Source organism: Tamandua tetradactyla, chromosome 17 (assembly GCF_023851605.1).
Source record: "Tamandua tetradactyla isolate mTamTet1 chromosome 17, mTamTet1.pri, whole genome shotgun sequence".
NCBI lineage: Eukaryota > Metazoa > Chordata > Mammalia > Pilosa > Myrmecophagidae > Tamandua > Tamandua tetradactyla.
Genome location: NC_135343.1, coordinates 61,827,639 through 61,844,926, shown reverse-complemented (window position 1 = coordinate 61,844,926; position 17,288 = coordinate 61,827,639). Strand labels below are relative to the sequence as shown.

The following is a 17,288-nucleotide window of genomic DNA, read 5'->3' as shown; positions in this document are numbered from 1 at the left end:
TAGACAACTTAGATGAAATGGAGGAGTTCCTGGAGATACACAAACAGATTACACTGACTCAGGAAGAAATAGAAGATCAGTCATCAAAATCTTCCTACAAAGAAAAGCCCAAGACCAGATGGCTTCACAGGAGGATTTTATCAAACATTCCATAAAGAACTAACACCAATTCTGCTCAAACTTTTCCCAAAAAAGAGGCAAAAGGACTCTACCTAACTCATTTTATGAAGCTAATATCATTTTAATACCAAAACCAAGTAAAGATACCATAAGAAAGGAAAACTGCAGGCCAATCTCCCTAATGAACATAGATGCACAAATTCTCAATAGAATATTAGCAAATTGAATCCAACAGTATAATTAAAAGAATTATACACCACAACCAGTGGGGTTTATACCAGAATGCAAGGATCATTCAACACAAGAAAATCAATATAATACAGCACATTAACAAATCAAAAGGGAAAAATCACATGATCATCTCATTGATGCTGAGAAAGCATTTGACAAAACTCAGCATCCTTTTCTGATAAAAACACTCTAAAAGATAGAAATCAAAGGTAACTTCCTCAATATGATAAAGGGAATATATGAAAAACCCATAGGCAGCATCGTACTCAATGGAGAGAGACTGAAAGCCTTCCCCCTAAGATCTGGTACAAGACAAGAATGCCCACTGTGATCACTACTATTAAACATTGTGCTAGAAGTTCTAGTTAGAGCAATCAAGCAGGACAAAGAAATAAAAGGCATCCAAATTGGAAAGGAAGAAGTAAAACTCTCATTATTTGCAGATGATATGATTCTATACTGGGAAGATCCTGAGAAATCTACAGCAAAGCTACGTGAGCTAATAGATTCAGCAAGGTGGCGGGATATAAAATTAATGTGCAAAAATCAGTAACGTTTCTATACGGAAGCAATCACCTAGCTGAGGAGTGAGTTAAAGAAAAAATTCCACGCAAAATAGCAATTAAAAGAATCAAATACTTAGGAATGAACTAGGGATGTAAAATTCCCTAGTTAACTTTGTACACAGAAAACTACATAACATTGCTAAAAGAAATCAAAGGAGATCTAAAGAGGTGGAAAGACGTTCCCTACTCATGGATAGTGTGCTGGTTTGAAAGGAATTATGCCCCCTAAGAAAAGCCATATTTTAATATAAATCCCATTTCATAAAGGTAGAATAATTTCTATTCAATACTGTATGTTTGAAACTGTAATGAGATCATCTCCCTGGTTGATGTGATTTAGTTAAGAATGGTTGTTAAACTGGATTAGGGGATGACATGTCTCCACCCATCTGAGTGGGTCTTGATTAGTTTCTGAAGAAGAATAAAAGAGGAAACATTTTGGAGATTCGGAGAGACTCAGAGAGAGCAGAGAATGCTGCAGCACCACAAAGTGGAGAGTCCATTGGAGATGAAGAAGGAAAATGCCTCCCGGGGAGCTTCATGATACCAGAAGCCAGGAGAGTAAACTAGCAGATGACGCTGTATTTGCCATGTGCCCTTCCAGCCGAGAGAAAGAAGTCCTGACTGTGTTCGCCATGTGCCTTCTCATTTGAGAGAGAAACCCTGAACTTAATCGGCCTTCTTGAACCAAGGTATCTTTCCCTGGATGCCTTTGATTGGACATTTCTAATTGGGACATTTTCTCGGCCTTAGATCTGTAAACTAGCAACTCATTAAATTCCCCCTTTTTAAAAGCCATTCCATTTCTGGTATATTGCATTCTGACAGCTAGCAAACTAGAACAGATAGGAAGCCTAAATATAGTTAAGATGTCAGTTCTCCCCAAACTGATCTACAGATTCAACACAGTACCAATCAAAATTCCAAGAACCTACTTTGAAGATTTGGAAAAGCTAACAACCAAATTCATCTGGAAGGGAAAGAGACTCCGAATAGCTAAAAGGTTCCTAAAAATGAAGAATGAAGTGGGAAGACTAACACTACCTGACTTTAAAACCTATTATAGGGGCGGGCCATGGTAGCTCAGCAGGCACAGTTCTTGCCTGCCATGCCAGAGACCCAGGTTCGTTTCTAGGTACCTGCCCATACAAAAAAAAAAAAAAAAAAAAAAACCTATCATGAAGCTACAGCGGTCAAAACAGCATGGTACTGGCACAAAGGCAGAAGCATTGACCAATGGAATCGAATTGAGAGTGCAGAAATATCCCACCAAATCTATGGTCAACTGATTTTTGACAAGGCCCCCAGATCCTCTGAACTGGAACAAAATAGTCTTTTCAATTATTGGGCATGGAAGACCTGGATGTCAATAGTCAAAACAATGAAAGAGGACCCCTATCTTACACCCTACGCAAAAATTAACTCAAAGTGGCTCAAACACCTAAATATGAGAACTAGCACCATAAAGTTTCTAGAAGAAAATGTAGGGAAACATCTTCAAGACCTAGTAATAGGAGGTAGCTTCCTAAACTTTACACCCAAAGTACGAGCAACAAAAGAAGAAAAGATCAATGGGAACTCAAAATCAAATGCTTCTGCACCTTAAAAGACTTTGTCAAAGAGGTTAAGAGGCAGCCAATTCAATGGGAAAAAATATTTGGAAATCACTTATCAGAGAAAGGTTTGATTTCCTGTGTGTACAAAGAAATCATACAACTCAACAAAAGAACATACAATCCAATTATAAAATGGGCTAAAGATATGAATAGGCATTTTTCTGAAGAGCAAATACAGATGGCTCAAAAGCACATGAAAAGATGCTCATTTTCACTGGCTTTAAGTGAAATGGAGATCAAGACTACAATGAGATACCACCTCACACCTATAAGAATGGCTCCTATTAAACGAACAGGAAACTATAAATATTGGAGAGGATGTGGAGAAACTGGGACACTTATGCACTGCTGGTGGGAATGTATAATGGTGCAGCCACTATGGAAGACTGTTTGGCAGTTCCTTAGGAAACTAAATATCGAGTTGCCCTACAACCCAGTTTGGTAGTTAGATTCAGTTGTCAACTTGGCCAGGTGAAGGCACCTAGTTCTGTTGCTGAGGCCATGAGCCAATGGTATGTGAACCTCATCTGTTGCTGATTCCATGTGCAGTTGGCTAGGAGGCGTGCCTGCTGCAATGAATGATGTTTGACTTAATTGGCTGGTGCTTAAATGAGAGAGCACAATGTAGCACAGCCCAAGCAGCTCAGCATACCTCATCTCAGCACTCGCAGCTCAGCCAAGGCCTTTGGAGATGCAGAAAGAAATCACCCTGGGGAAAGTTGTTGGAACCCAGAGGCCTGGAGAGAAGGCCAGCAGAGACCACCCTGTGACTTCCCACATAAGAAAGAACCTCAGTTGAAAGTTGGCTGCCTTTCCTCTGAAGAACTGCCTTTCCTCTGAAGAACTAATGGAATAAATCCCCTTTTATTAAAAGCCAATCCATCTTTATTGTGTTGTATGCCAGCAGCTAGTAAATTAGAACACCCAGCAATAGCACTACTTGGTATATACCCAGAAGAACTGAAAGCAATGACACAAAGAGACATTTGCACACTGATGTTCATAGCAGCATTATTTACAATCACCAAAAGATGGAAACAAACCAAATGCCCATCAACAGACGCATGGATCAACAAAATGTGATACGTATGTGCAATGGAATATTATGCAGCAGTAAGACAAAATGATGTCCTGAAGCACATGACAAGATGATGAGCCTCGAAGACATAATGCTGAGCGAAATTTAACCAGACACAAAAGGATAGATACTGTATGATTCCACTTTTATGACCAGTATAAAGGTAAAATCAGAGGCTTATAATGCAGAATATAGGGGATTTAGAGATACACAGAAGCTAGAGAGGGGTGAACTGTTAGCTAATGAGGTTGAACTCCAGTGTAAGGAAATAGGTAGAAGCGAAGGTGATTCTCTAGTGGGTCCAGAAGTAATATTACCATATTTAAGATGAGCAAGATTGAAAGGAGTTGTTTAGACCTACATGTCCCACTAAATCACACTAGAAATATGAATGAGTTCTTGTAAGAATAACTTCAAAGATATGATTCTTGTATAAAGAGTGTTTAAGACCAAGGTATGGGGGAAAACTGCTATTGCATGCTATGAACTATGTTCAAAAGGAAACCACCAGCACTACCATGGCAACAGCAGAGGTAAATAATGGGGTGAGGGACAAGAGTTAAGAGGAGGTTTAGATTTCCTATTTGGTGAGGGTGTGTTTATTGGTTTTCTGACTCTTGGGAACAATGAAATTATCTCAATTTGAGAATGTTGATGGACTGTGGATTTTGGGCCCTCTGCATGATGCCCAGTGAATGCAGGTGGCTGAAGGATGCACTAACGAAGAAGTAGATTGGCAAACGATGGTGTATACTTATGAATGAAAGTGCTGCTACAAAAAGGAACAATGTCATGAGGCAGGCAACAATGTGAATGAACATGTGAAACATTTGGTGAGACAAAATAAGCCAGAAACAAAAAAACAACAGTGGTATGGTCACCTTTAGAAAATGCTTATAAGAAATCAGTGGCCTAGATTGTAAGCTTTAAGGGCAGCACATTAAGTCCACAGTGATGATTATTATTTCTGGATTTTGAGGGGCTATTTCATTTATATATATAACCTGATATTTAGAGATAGGAACGAAGCTGAACAGGTTGGGGTTCAAGTAGTTCAGAACACAGGGGTAAGGAAGACAGTATCTATATTTAAGAACCACACATACTCTTTGAGACCAATGGAAGAAAGGTTTATTTGAGCTGGAATTGAAATTTTCTGTAGTGCATAATCTAATTCAAGCTATCTATACAGCTCATTTGAACAACTGAAACACAGGAAGCACAGAGTAAGAAAGAGGTCTTTTAATCCTGTATAGATTATTGTAATGCCTGGAAACATCCTAGACTATATTAAGCAGATAATCAAAAACTATTGGCAAAGTCCCCTGAGGGAGGGGAGAAAGACTATGGAACTATTAAACCTTACAATCAGGGAATCCCCTGATACCATGCCAAACTTTTTAGGGATACCCACATCAATAGGCCATGCCCTCGATCATGAGGCTTACTCTTGTGAAGTTTATGTAGGTAGCAGAAAAGCTTAGACTACCTATAGGCATACCTAAGAGTTGCTTCTGGAGGATCTCTGTTGTTGCTCAGATATGGCCTCTACACCCAACTCTGCAAGTGAAATCACTGCCCTCCCCCCTACATGGGACATAACATCCAGGGTGAAAGTCTCCCTGGCGATGTGGGAGCAGACTTCCAGGGATGAATCCACACTGGGCACCTTGTGATCAACAATTCCATCCTGACCAAATGGGGGAAAAGAAATGTAATTAATAAAGTATCAGTGACAGAGAGAGAGAGTCAGATGTAGTTGAGAGACTACTCTGGAGGTTGCTCTTATGCAAGCTTCGGGTAGACCTTGCTACTTATCATAACCTGCCAACCCCCAACCGGGACCATTCCAGCCAATCCTAAAGTACACCTAGGGTAATATATAAGATTTCACAAGAATTCCAGGCACTAGAGTAACTTGATAGAAACCTACAACCTTCAGTTGGGTCCCTGGTCCAGATAAGTCCTGAAACCTAGCACAGTCCCTCCAGAACATCAGATAGTTCCATCTCCCTACTCCATATTAGTGACAGACCCTTCCAGGATCAAAAATTTAGAATCGCCATAGCCCAAAGAACCGCAAAGAGAGGTATGAAAAGCTCAAAGGTGATGGTGGAATTATACATAGAAGATAGGACTTAACAAATGAATTTGAACGCTGAATGTTAAATTGATATCTCTTCTAGTCTCCAGTATTTTAGCACAGCTGGAGGTAAAAACCTAAAATTGTGAAACTGTAACCCTCATCAAAGCCTGAAATATGTTCTACACTAATTGTGGTACTGTACTTTGAAATTTATAGCTTTTTTGTATATATTTATTGTTCACAAAAAAAGAAGGAAAAAAAAAGTCGATTGTGATGATAAAAAAGTATGTAAGCCCTCTAGCCTCCTGTATTGTGGACCAGCTAGAAGGAAAAACATGAGGGGATCATTTGGTAGCCTATGACAAACTCTGGGATCTATTCTGTAACCATTTTTTAAAGAGTGCTTTGAAAACTATTGCATTTTTATTTCTTTGCTTAGTATGTATGTTATACTATACAATTTAAAAAGTTAAAAAAACATTAAGAAAATAGAAACAATACCTAACTCATTTTAATGAAGCTAATATCACTCTAATACCAAAACTGAATAAAGACGCTATAAGAAAAGAAAATTACAGACCAAAATCCCTAATGAACATAGATGCAAAAATTCTTAACAAAATACTAGCAAATTGAAACCAACAATGTATCAGAAGAATTATACACCACAGCCAATTGGGGTTTATACCAGGAATGTGGTTCAACATAAGAAAATCAGTTAATGTAATACAGCACATTAACAAATCAAAAGGGAAAAAGCTTATGATCTTATTGATTGATGCTGAAAAAGCATTGGAAAAAATTCAGCAGCCTTTTTTGATACAAACACTTCAAAAGGTAGTAATCGAAGGAGACTTCCTTAACGTCATAAAAGGTACATATAGAAAAACCACGGTCAGCATCTTTCTCAACAGTGGGAGACTGAATACATTCCCCCTAGGATCGTGGATGAGACAAGGAAGCCCATTGTCACCACTATTATTCAACATTGTACTAGAAGTTTGGGCTAGAGCAGTTAGGCAGGATAAGGGGATAAAAGGCATCCAGATAGGAAAGGAAAAAGTATAAGTTTTGTTCTTTGCAGATAACGATCCTTTACTTAGAAAATCCTGAGATATCTATGACAAAATTATTTGAATTAATTAACAAGTTCAGCTAAGTGACAGGATACAAAATTAGCATATAAGAATCAGTACTGTCTCTATATAGAAGTGATGACCTCACTGAGGAGACATTTCAGGAAAAAATTCCATCCAAAATAGCCAATAAAATGATAAAGTATCTAGGAATAAGCTGAACCAGGATGTAAAGTATCTATCCGCCGAAAATTACACAACGTTGCTTAAAGAAATCAAAGAAGATCTTGGCAGATGGAAAGACATTCCATGCTTATCGATAGGAAGGTTTAATGTTGTTAAGATGCCATTGGGAATAATTAACGTGTGTCTTTTGAACAAATATTTATTGGGAATAAAAAGGAAGACACAGGTAGACCTCAATATCTGAATCCCTCTAACGCTCACCCACCCACCCATGGCAGCTTCCCCTAAATCTGCAGGCAAACAGGTGAAAATGAAAAAAAAAAAAAAAAAAAAAATAGAAAGCCCTTAGTGTTGGAGAGGAGGTAGAGAAAGAGGAACAATCACTGCTGGTGGGAACATAAAATTGTGCCACTGCTGTTGGTTCCTCAGTTTGATGGTTCCTCAGGAAGCTAAGTATAGAACTGGCAATCCTGCTACCAGGTATATACCCAGAAGATCTGAAAACAGGGACACCAACAAGCATTTGCACACTGATGTTCACAGTAGTATTATACACAGTAACCAAAACATGGAAACAACCCAGGTGTCCATCAATTGATAAATGGATATATATAGGATGGCATATTATTCAACCGTAAGAAGGAATAAAGTCCTGATGCATTCGACAGCCTGGATGAACCTGGAGAACATTATATTGAATAAAATAAGCTAGACACAAAAGGACAAATATTTTATGATCTCACTAATGTGAACTTAGTATAGTAAGAAACTCATAATGTTAGAATACAGAATATAGGTTACCAGGAGATAGAATGGAGGTAGCGAATGGGGAACTGATGTTTGATTTTTACAGAATATCTGTTTAGGTTGATGATTAATGTTTGGAAAGGTATGGAGTTGATGATAGCACATCGCTGTGAGTATAATTCACAGTGCTGAATTATGAGAATGAAATTGGATGAGAGAGGTAGTTTCAGGTCATATATGTTAGTAGGAAGAAAGCTAGAGGATAAAGCATGTGACTATGACACAGTGAGTCCTGTGGTGGGTGATGTCTATGGTGAAGCACAAACATAAGAATGTTCTTCCTAAACTAGAACAAATGTACGGCACTATTACAAGGTATTAACAATAGGGCGGTATATGGGGGAAATACACCTGATGCAAATTATGGACTATAGTCAACAGTAGGACTTTATATTCTTTAAATATAAGCAAATCTTACATTTAAAGCAAAAAGAATTTAAAATTCTTTAAATATAAGCAAATAGAGACAGAATTAGATGAGTGGTCAGGTAGGTTTCTGGGGAAGGATAGAGGGGTTGAGAGGTGGCTGCTAATGTTGTAAACGTTGTAACCAGGGTGGGTAAATGTTGTAAAATTGAGTATGATGATGACTGCACGGCTCTGTGATTATACTGAAAGGCACTGATTGTACACCTTGAAACTAATATCTCACCCTCTTCTCCTCCAAGTTTGGATCCAATGGAGAAGTGGAGTTGGGATCAGATACATGGTCAGGGTGGGTTGATTGCTGGTTGAGCTGGGTTGGGGTGTATGCCACTTAGACCACTGCCTAATGGGTTTCTTACTAACTTGCCCATAGATTAAATTGAATGCTCACCTGACTTCAGGGAGGAATCCTGCCCAGGCGAGCTTACCCACCCTGCGGCCTAAATGAGGGGAGAAGGGTAGTCCACATGGGATAGTGACTATTTCCACCATAGCCCCTGAAAGAGGGCAGTGAAAGGAAGGTTCTGCCTCTCCCAGGCTCACAATCACATAAACCATACCTCCTCCTTCACAGATGAGTGGGGCACAGGGGAGGGAATACAAGGAGTTCTTTCTCCAATATTTCCAGACGGTGGTAGACATTTTAAACTTCATTTTATATGCTGGTGGAACACTGAAAATGTTCCCAGCACATTTTCAGTTCTCTCGAAGCTCAGTCACTATCCAGGGCCCAGGAATGGGAGGCATAGCTTCTACCCTTGAGGAGCTGGAAAGCAATGGGGTTGTGGGTCCTGGCAGGGTGGGCTCAGCCAGGGAGGGCCTCTCTGAGGGGGTGCTGGCTGCCTGGGGTACTTGCAGCCCCAGTAGCTGCTTCTCCTCTCTCTTCTGGCAGTGGAGGGGAATAGTGATGAGCTTGATGAACCCATCAGGGCCGTGTTTGCCGACGTGGCTTTCGTCCAGAAGCACAATCTGATGAGCCTTAATTCAATCAACTGGTCCCGGGTCCTCGTGCAAATCGCCCACCACTTCTTTGCTTACTTCCGATGTGCGCCATCCCTGGACACGACGCCCCTACCCTCTGTGGAGGTGACCGTGCCAACGGGGGCTGCTGGGAACCTGGCAGGTAAGGAGACTGGGAATGGGCTTTCAGGAAAGCACCTGTGGCCTCGTCCTTCCAGCTGCCCTTTGCTGAAACTGTGAGGAGCAAAAAGGCAGTGCCCTGGTTCTCAAGGGGTGGGGAACTGCACAGAATAAGCTCCTGGGAACCTTCCCCCTGACTTCCTGGGGGCACAGCCCAGGTTCTTGCTGCAGGTGGAGAAGGAGTGGCTGACCTCAGCATGTCCGGTGGCCTCACCTGTCCTTATCTGTGGCAGGAGTGTCCGTTCCGCAGAGGACAGAGAGACGAGGTCGAGGCCCAGCCGCCGTGCCCAGGTGGCGGGACCCTCTTCTGGTGTCCCCGCCAAGTGACGTTTGAATTTGAGGCCGTCTGTGGTCTGACTCAGCCTCGGGCAGCTGACTGTCGGGCAGGCCAGTGGCTTGACTGGCACAATCTGTTTCCACCTGTGACACACTCCCTGTCCACCAGGGTGGAAAGAGTGCTGGACTGAGGGTGCTGGCCTTGCCCTACCATTCCTTAGCTGGGCAGCTGTGGGGTGGCCCCTCGGGAGTTCCTCATCCACAAAAAGAAGCCTAGATTGCCTCTCCCATCTCCCAGGGCTGCTGGGAGGAGCAAATAAGACTTTTCATGTGTATAAGAACTTTCTAAGGGTACAGTGCTAAAGGCGGCACAGTGCTGAAATCATTTCTATAATAATAATTGACATTTGCTAACCGATCACTGTGTGTCAGGCACTGTTCAAAGTGCTTGCTGTGTACTCACTCGTCAGATCCTCATGTGGACCTCTGAGTAGGGCTGTCCTTTTATTTCCATTTTGTAATGAGGAAACTGAGGCACAGAGAGGTTATTCGACTCACTGGTGGGAGGCAGAGATGGGACAGTGGCTCCTGCAGATGTGTCTATCCCTGGCACTATGCAGGATGGTGAGAAGTCACAGGGCTTGTGAAGCTTCCCAAATTCCAGCAGCTGAGGCCTGGGGTAAAGAGGCACAGGAGGTGAAACAAGAACCGCTCAGCCAAGCTCTCTGTGCTTGGCTGCCCCCCATCCCCACTTGGTTGCCTTCCAGAGCCTGCTGCTGCTCCCGCCTTCTGTGGCCCAGGCCCATCACAGTGCCTGGCACAATATAAACTCATGCTCAGCATTGGCATGGGCAGCACCTCAACCCACTCCACCAGGAGATAGGTCTCTGTGTTTCCTTGTCCTGTGGGGACATCGTGGCACTTTCAAGAAGATCCAGTGACATAAGAATGCTGAACATGCTTGGCAAAATTCATAGTGATTTTGGGGTGGCTGATGACCCCTAAAGTCTCTTAGCCCCTCTCCAGGACCCTCCTTGGCAACCTTACATGCAGGGCTCCATCAATCCCAGGGTGAGGAATTGCTTGTTCCAAGTCACGAGAGCTAGTATCAGGGTGGCCCCATACTGCTCTGACCTCCCATGTGCCTCTCTAAGAGATGCCGTCAGAAGCCTGGGGTTCTTGGGGACCAAGGCGGGGCATGTGTTCTGGACTTAGAGGATGTAGTTCAAATACTTTCTCTGCCACCAGCAGGTTTTTCACGAGTCACTTCACACTCCTGGAGCCTCTTTTCCCCTGCTGCAAATGGGGTATTTTAAGATGGGAAACACGTGCCAGCACCAGGCAGGGGGCAGTTCAGAGAATAGCCATAGACAATGACACTGTCTTCCCTCTCTCCTCCTCCTCCTCTCCCTCCTCCCCCATTCCTCCTCCTCCTCCTTCCTTTTCTCCTCCTACTCTCTCTCTAATAGTTTTATTAAGCTATAACTCACACTGTACAGTTCGCCCATTTAAAGTGCACAATTTCATGGTTTTGAGTATATTCACAGTTGTGCCACCATTGCCACAGTCAGTGTGAGAACATTCTCATCACATCTACAAGAAATCTCACGCCTGCTGGCAGTCACCCCTCACTCCCGCCTCCTCCAGCCCAAGCCAACCACTCATCTACATTTTAAACAACTCCACCAAGTGATTTAATGGATAAAAGATAGCTAATAAAGTTACATTTTTCCTGCCCAGATTTCTGGTGGAGAGGGGTCAAAGCATCATTTTCAGGACCTTAGTGTAGCCGTGGGTTTTTAGACCTCCATTCTTGTCTGTCTTGGAGTGTCCCCACCCCCAACCCCACCTTGCTCCTCACAGAGGAGTCACTCTGGGAAATATTCTTTGAACCCTCCAAGCAATCTGAGTACTGTGCCCACAGTGTTTGATGGCAGGTAATCCTGGGTGTTAATGGTGAGTTATGAGTGCCTGCCGTTCCCAATGGGTTCCAGTATCCACTCTGCCACTTATAAGCTGTGTGACTGTCCCCTGAGCTCAGTGTCCCCTTCTGTAAAAGGATAATAACATTCTTTACCTATGGGTTGCTGTCCTTCCATCTATTAGATGAGATAGCATGGGAATCTTCTGGTACTCTGACTGGTATAGCTGGTGCATCTCCCTCTCCCTCCTTTGAGAAAGCAGTAATGTGCTGTGGGTTCCTGGATCTCCTGTACTGGGCTTGGCACATAGTAGAGCATCAAGTGTTTGACAAGTCAAACCATCAAGAACCAGGGTCTCCTTGGAGAAAGGTGCTAGGCAAAGGTAGATTTCAATGGCGTGGTATAAAAGGTATGAAAGGTGAGGAATAGTAAGAGCAGAGACTGGCACAGAAATGTCTGCAGAGCTAAACAAGAGCCACATCCAACTCACCAGTGCCTGTCTTCATAGATATAAGGCTCGCTGTGTCAGTTCCTTCTACATCATTATTTTCTTGTTCATGTTGCAACACCAGCGTACTGTCTCCGCAGTTGCAATATTATAATAGGATTATACATTTACGTTTTGTCTTCCCCGATGGGTTCTAAGTTCCTTAAGTTCAGAGACTGTGACTTATGCATCTGTGTACCTAGGATAATATTAGGCATTTAAGTGCCCTCCATTTTGTTTTTTTCAATTTAAATTTGCACTGTTTCCTGATTTTGACATATCTACCTTTGGTAAGAAATTCTCCCTACTATAACTCTTGTCTCTTTAGCAGAAATGAATGGGTACTAATTGCATATTTAATTGACTAACACAGGCTCTCCCACCAGAGGGAGATGTTATCCCACCTCATAAAGACCATTTCTGTATGATTGACACGGATTTGCCATAGCCCATTAATTTCATACTGTCTCAGCTAAAATTTGATTCCAGAACAACCAAAGAACAAAAACAGTTTTCTTTCTTCTCCATTTATGCCTTCTCAAACACTCTTCATTCTTTATGTGGATCAGAGTTTCCAACCTATGAAATTTTCCTTCTTCCTGAAAAACTTTTACCTTCCTTGCAAGACAGATCTAATAGCAGCAAATTCCTTCGACTTTTGTCTAAGAAAATCTTTATTTCTCCTTTACTTTTAAAGGGTAATTTCTCTGCATACTGAATTTTAGACTTTTTCTTCTGATTTCTTTCAAGATGTTTTTCTTTGGCTTTGATTTTATGCTGATTGAATGTGATGTGCCAGGTTAGAGTTTTTTTATATTATTCCTGCTTGGTATTCTCAGAACTTCATGGATCTGTAGTTTGGTGTCTCTCAATAATTTGGGGAAAGTTTCAATCATTACTACATCAAGTATTTCTTCTCTTCTCCTGTGTCTTCTGATAGCTCCATTATTGTACATGTTATACCTTTTGTAATTGCCCCCACAGTCTTTTTATGTTCTGGGGCTCCCCCCCCCATTCTTTTTTTCTCTTTTCTTTTCAGTTTGGGAAAGTTCCATTCACATATCTTTAGCTCACTGATATTTCCTCCACCATGAGCCCATCAAAGGCATTCTTCATTTGTGTTACACTGGTTTTGGTTTCTGGCATTTCCTTTCTAGGCTTTCTTAGAGTTTCCATCTTTCTCTTTTCTACCCACCTGCTTTGCATATTGTCTACTTCTTCTATTAAATCCATTCACAGTTGATCATAGTTCTCTTAAGTTCCTAGCCTGATGATTCAGAAGTCTCTGCCGTATCTGATTTTGGTTCTGATGCTTGTTCTACCCCTTCAGATAGCCTTCTTTGCCTTTTAATGTGCCTTCTAGTGTTTTTGTCAAAAGCCGGGCATGCTGTATTGGGTAAAGGAACTGCGGTAAGCAGTCCTTAGTGTGATGATTTGTGTTTACCTGGCTAGGAGTTAGACTGTGTTTACTGTTTGCTGTAGATGTAGATGTCAGCGGATACGATTTCCTCTGATGTCCTCATTTTCTCTCCTGTTGGCTTTGGGTTTTTCTTGAGACTTCTTCTTAAACAGGGCCTGAGCCTTGTCATTCTGTCCAGCTTTTACTAACCAGGAGTCTTGTTGGTTTGCGTAAGGTGTGTGTGTTATGGGTGGAGGTGATGTGGGGAAACCATCCATACTCCTGTGATCTCAGTTTCTCGGAGGGCCTGGGCCCCTGGGTTGTGACCTCAGTTTAGGTGAGATAGGAAGGCTGGAAGGGGCTAGAGCTGGGTATTTCCCTTCCCCATGTAGCTTAAGCTTTGCTAAAACCCAGTTGGTTATGTGCTGGTTATATCATTTCCCTTGAGGGCAGGACATTTTTTTATTTTCTTTTAACTGATATAATATCCCAAAAAGGGATGGGCACCATTGCTGGAAGTACTGCAATACCAGAATGATGCATGGAATGCGTGGAGCGAGCTTGTTTTCCAACTCCCTCTTCCAAAAATCAACTTCATATACCATCCTCAGATAGAGAACATATCAGATATTAAACTGATAAGAACAGATACTATCCTTGATCTTAGCCAAAAGGCTGAGAAGCAATGGGGCAGGATATTTTAAAAGGGAACAGAACGCCCTTGGCATATTTGAAAATGATTGTTTTACCCCTCCGCCTGCCAAAAGCATGAGGGGGTCCTTCTCTGATCTCCACAGTGGTATTTGGTGGGACTTCTGGAGGTAAAATTGGAGGACCCCTTAGGCTGGGCCTTCAGATGTTTTTATCCCTCCAGGTGGTCTCAGGCAATTAGACAGCTACCCTTTAAGTGCTCCTTCCAGATGCTGTAGTAGCTACAGTTTTCTGGGCAGTGGTTGCCCTGTGAACTCAGTTCTCTGGTGGATCTAAAAAGAGTTTTGATTTTCAGTTTTTCCAGCTTTTCTCATTACCTAATCTACAGCTTGTCTCTATGGAGCTGCATATTCTGGACATTTCATATAAATGGAATCATAACTGTGGTCTTTTAAAAGAGGCTTCTTTCGCCCAGCATCATGTTTTCAAGGTTCATCTGTGATGAAGCACATATCAGTATTTCATTCTTTTTCACTGCTGAATAATATTCCATTGTATTTACATATCACATTTGGATTATCCATTCATCAGTTGCTGGACATTTGGGTTATTTCCATTTTGGGTTATTATGAACAATGCTGCTATGAACATGTGTGTACCAATTTTGTGTAGACATGTTTTCATTTCTACACAAGTGGAATTACTGGGGCAAATGGTAACTCTAAGCTGAACTTTTTGAGGAAACTGCCAGCTATTTTTCAAAGTGGCTGCACCATCTCACACCCTCACCAGCAGTGTGGAAGGTTCCAGAGTCTCCACAGCCTCACCAACACTTATTACCTTTTGGATATAGCCATCGTAGTGGGTGTAAAGGGGTGTCTAATTGTGGCTTTGATTTGAGTTTTCCTGATGATTAATGACATTGAGCATCACTTCATGTGCCTGTTGGCCATTCGTATATCTTTGGAGAGATGCCTATTCAAAACCTCGGCCCATTTTTAAATTGGGTTATTTCTGTTTTTATTGTTGAGTGGTAAAAGTTCTTGTTATATTATTGATACAAGTCCCTTATCAGTTGTCTAGTTTACAAATATTTTTTCCTGTTCTGTGAATTGTCTTTTCATTTTCTTAACAGTGTCCTTTGAAGCACAAAAGCTTCAAAAGTCAAAAACTTTTAAATTTCAATGGAATCCGTGTCATCTGTTTTTCCTTTTGCGGCTTGTGCTTTGGGTGCCCCATGGAAGAAACCATGGCTCTCCTCTTCTCTTGCCCTCAGCCGGGTGCATCGCACAGAGCATGGGCCTGCCCATTCGCCTGGTGGCGGCTGTGAACTGCAATGACATAATCTGCAGGACCATCCAGCATGGGGACTTCTCTGTGTCTGAGGCTGTCCAGCCAACCTTGGCATCGGCCATGGACATCCAGGTGGGGTTAGTGGGGATGTGTCCAGGTCGGGCCCAGGTGTGGGGTAAGGCATGGCTGGCCCAGGGCTGACACCAGCATGGACCCAGGACCCTGCTCCTCTGCTCAGGTACCCTACAACATGGAGAGGATCTTCTGGCTGCTCAGTGGCTCTGATGGCCAGGTGACCAGGAGGCTCATGGAGCAGTTTGAAAGAACCCAAAGTCTGAGTCTGCCCAAGGAACTACATGGCAAGGTCAGTCCGTACCTACACCCCAGTGGAAAGGAAAGGATGCCACCATGAAACCAGACTTTGTGTTTGAAAGTCTGGTCAAGAGACCTGCTCTCCTGTTCCTTGAGCACCTGCCCACAGGCCTGTTAAGTGAATTAATATATGAATGAGGAGAGGCAGAAGAGAGCCTTGATGTAGAGTCCGATGGGATTCACCTCTGAGCCAGCCATGAGACCTTGTTCAAGTTTCCTAACTCAGTGCCCCTATTTTCTCATCTGAAAAATGGGGATGTTGAGAATGCCTAGGGTTGTTGTTAGATGTAAGTCAAGTGATCCTTGTGAAGCATTTTGCATACTTCCTGGCAATATGCATTAGCGATGATTTATTTTTCTTTATCGTTGTAGTTAAATTCCAACCATAAGAAGCCACTTTGTCCATCTTTATGAGCTGAGATCATTGTATGTGTTCAGTTTTTTTTTTCCCTTTAGCGTAAGAGAAATCTAGCAATCTATTGAGAAGGATTGCTTTTATTTTAATGCAGTGTGTTGATGATCACTTATTTTACGTAAAAAAATAATATAATTTATTATGTTGAAGTTGTCTTTAATTTTCTCTACCGCATTCCCACCACGTGGCCTCCAGTGGGCATGCCTAACTGCCTCACACCAACTCTGATCATTAACAAATTATTCGTGTTGACCTAGAATCTGCTCCTTCTAGCTTGCATACTGGTGTGCAGTCTGATTTTATTTAAGTACTTTTCCCATGTTTGAAGAGAATTTTCATTTACTCACTTCATTTTCCTGGTCCCTTCTGCTATTCCTTCCATGGGACATAATGTTGCATGGTGGTGTCCTTGTCCTAGTGTGTTTCCCAGAACTGTGCTTAGCCCCATGCAGACTGGGGTGGAATTTCCTTCAATCTTCTGAAGTCCATTCTTCTTTTGAAGCAATCAAAGCTCAAATTACTTGAGGAATGTGATGAATGGTTTGTTTTGCCATCCACATACCACCTCCCAGCATAAATGAGGTGCTCCATAAAGACAGGTGTCCTATTCCTGGCTTCTTCATTCTCTCCCTGACTATAAGTACAAGAGACACTCCATCTGCTGGAATATTAGCTGCCTTCCAGAGAGTACATCTGGCTTGTATATTTTATAAACCAGTGTTTCTAGAGTCTGGGAGTAGTGGAGCCATCTCCATTGGTAGAAGTGATCCAGGAAAGATGTTTCCATTGAGGGAAGTCATTCATATTCACTTTTTCACTCGTTCCCTTCATATACATCTACTATGGGCCAGGAACTGGGCCCGGTGCTGGAGATATGAAGATAGATAAAATACAGTTGTTGCCTTTGGGAACCCTAGTTGGGGAAGTAGCTATATGAACAACCTATAACAGCATAGGGTCTCTGATGTAGGTGAGTACATGTGGGGTGTTTGGCCCAATATAAAGATGCAGTAAATTTCCAGAGAACTATAAAATAATCCACCATCCTCAGAAAGCTCAGAGAAGGGCATTCCTGCCTACAGGAGGTACCCGGTGAGCTGAGTGGAAACTGATAAAAGGGGCTTTCACAACCCCAGAAAAG

General features: G+C 42.2%; 2 protein-coding genes and 1 non-coding gene across 5 annotated transcripts in view; 1 reads left to right on the top strand and 2 right to left on the bottom strand.

The window, feature by feature from the left end:
- The window catches only part of LOC143661327 (uncharacterized), a 128,461-nt gene that overhangs the window by 68,650 nt on the left and 42,523 nt on the right, over positions 1-17,288 (bottom strand). The window lies entirely within an intron of this gene.
- The window catches only part of THNSL2 (threonine synthase like 2), a 101,182-nt gene that overhangs the window by 81,001 nt on the left and 2,893 nt on the right, over positions 1-17,288 (top strand). For all 3 annotated transcript variants that reach the window (XM_077134875.1, XM_077134877.1, XM_077134876.1), the window contains 3 exons: positions 9,085-9,315; positions 15,344-15,492; positions 15,599-15,724. In XM_077134875.1, the coding sequence (XP_076990990.1) occupies positions 9,085-9,315; positions 15,344-15,492; positions 15,599-15,724 (506 nt within the window). The remainder of the gene's footprint in view (positions 1-9,084; positions 9,316-15,343; positions 15,493-15,598; positions 15,725-17,288) is intronic.
- On the bottom strand, positions 13,913-14,103 carry LOC143661827 (U2 spliceosomal RNA). The gene has a single exon (XR_013164871.1). It is a non-coding gene; the product is annotated as a U2 spliceosomal RNA (small nuclear RNA).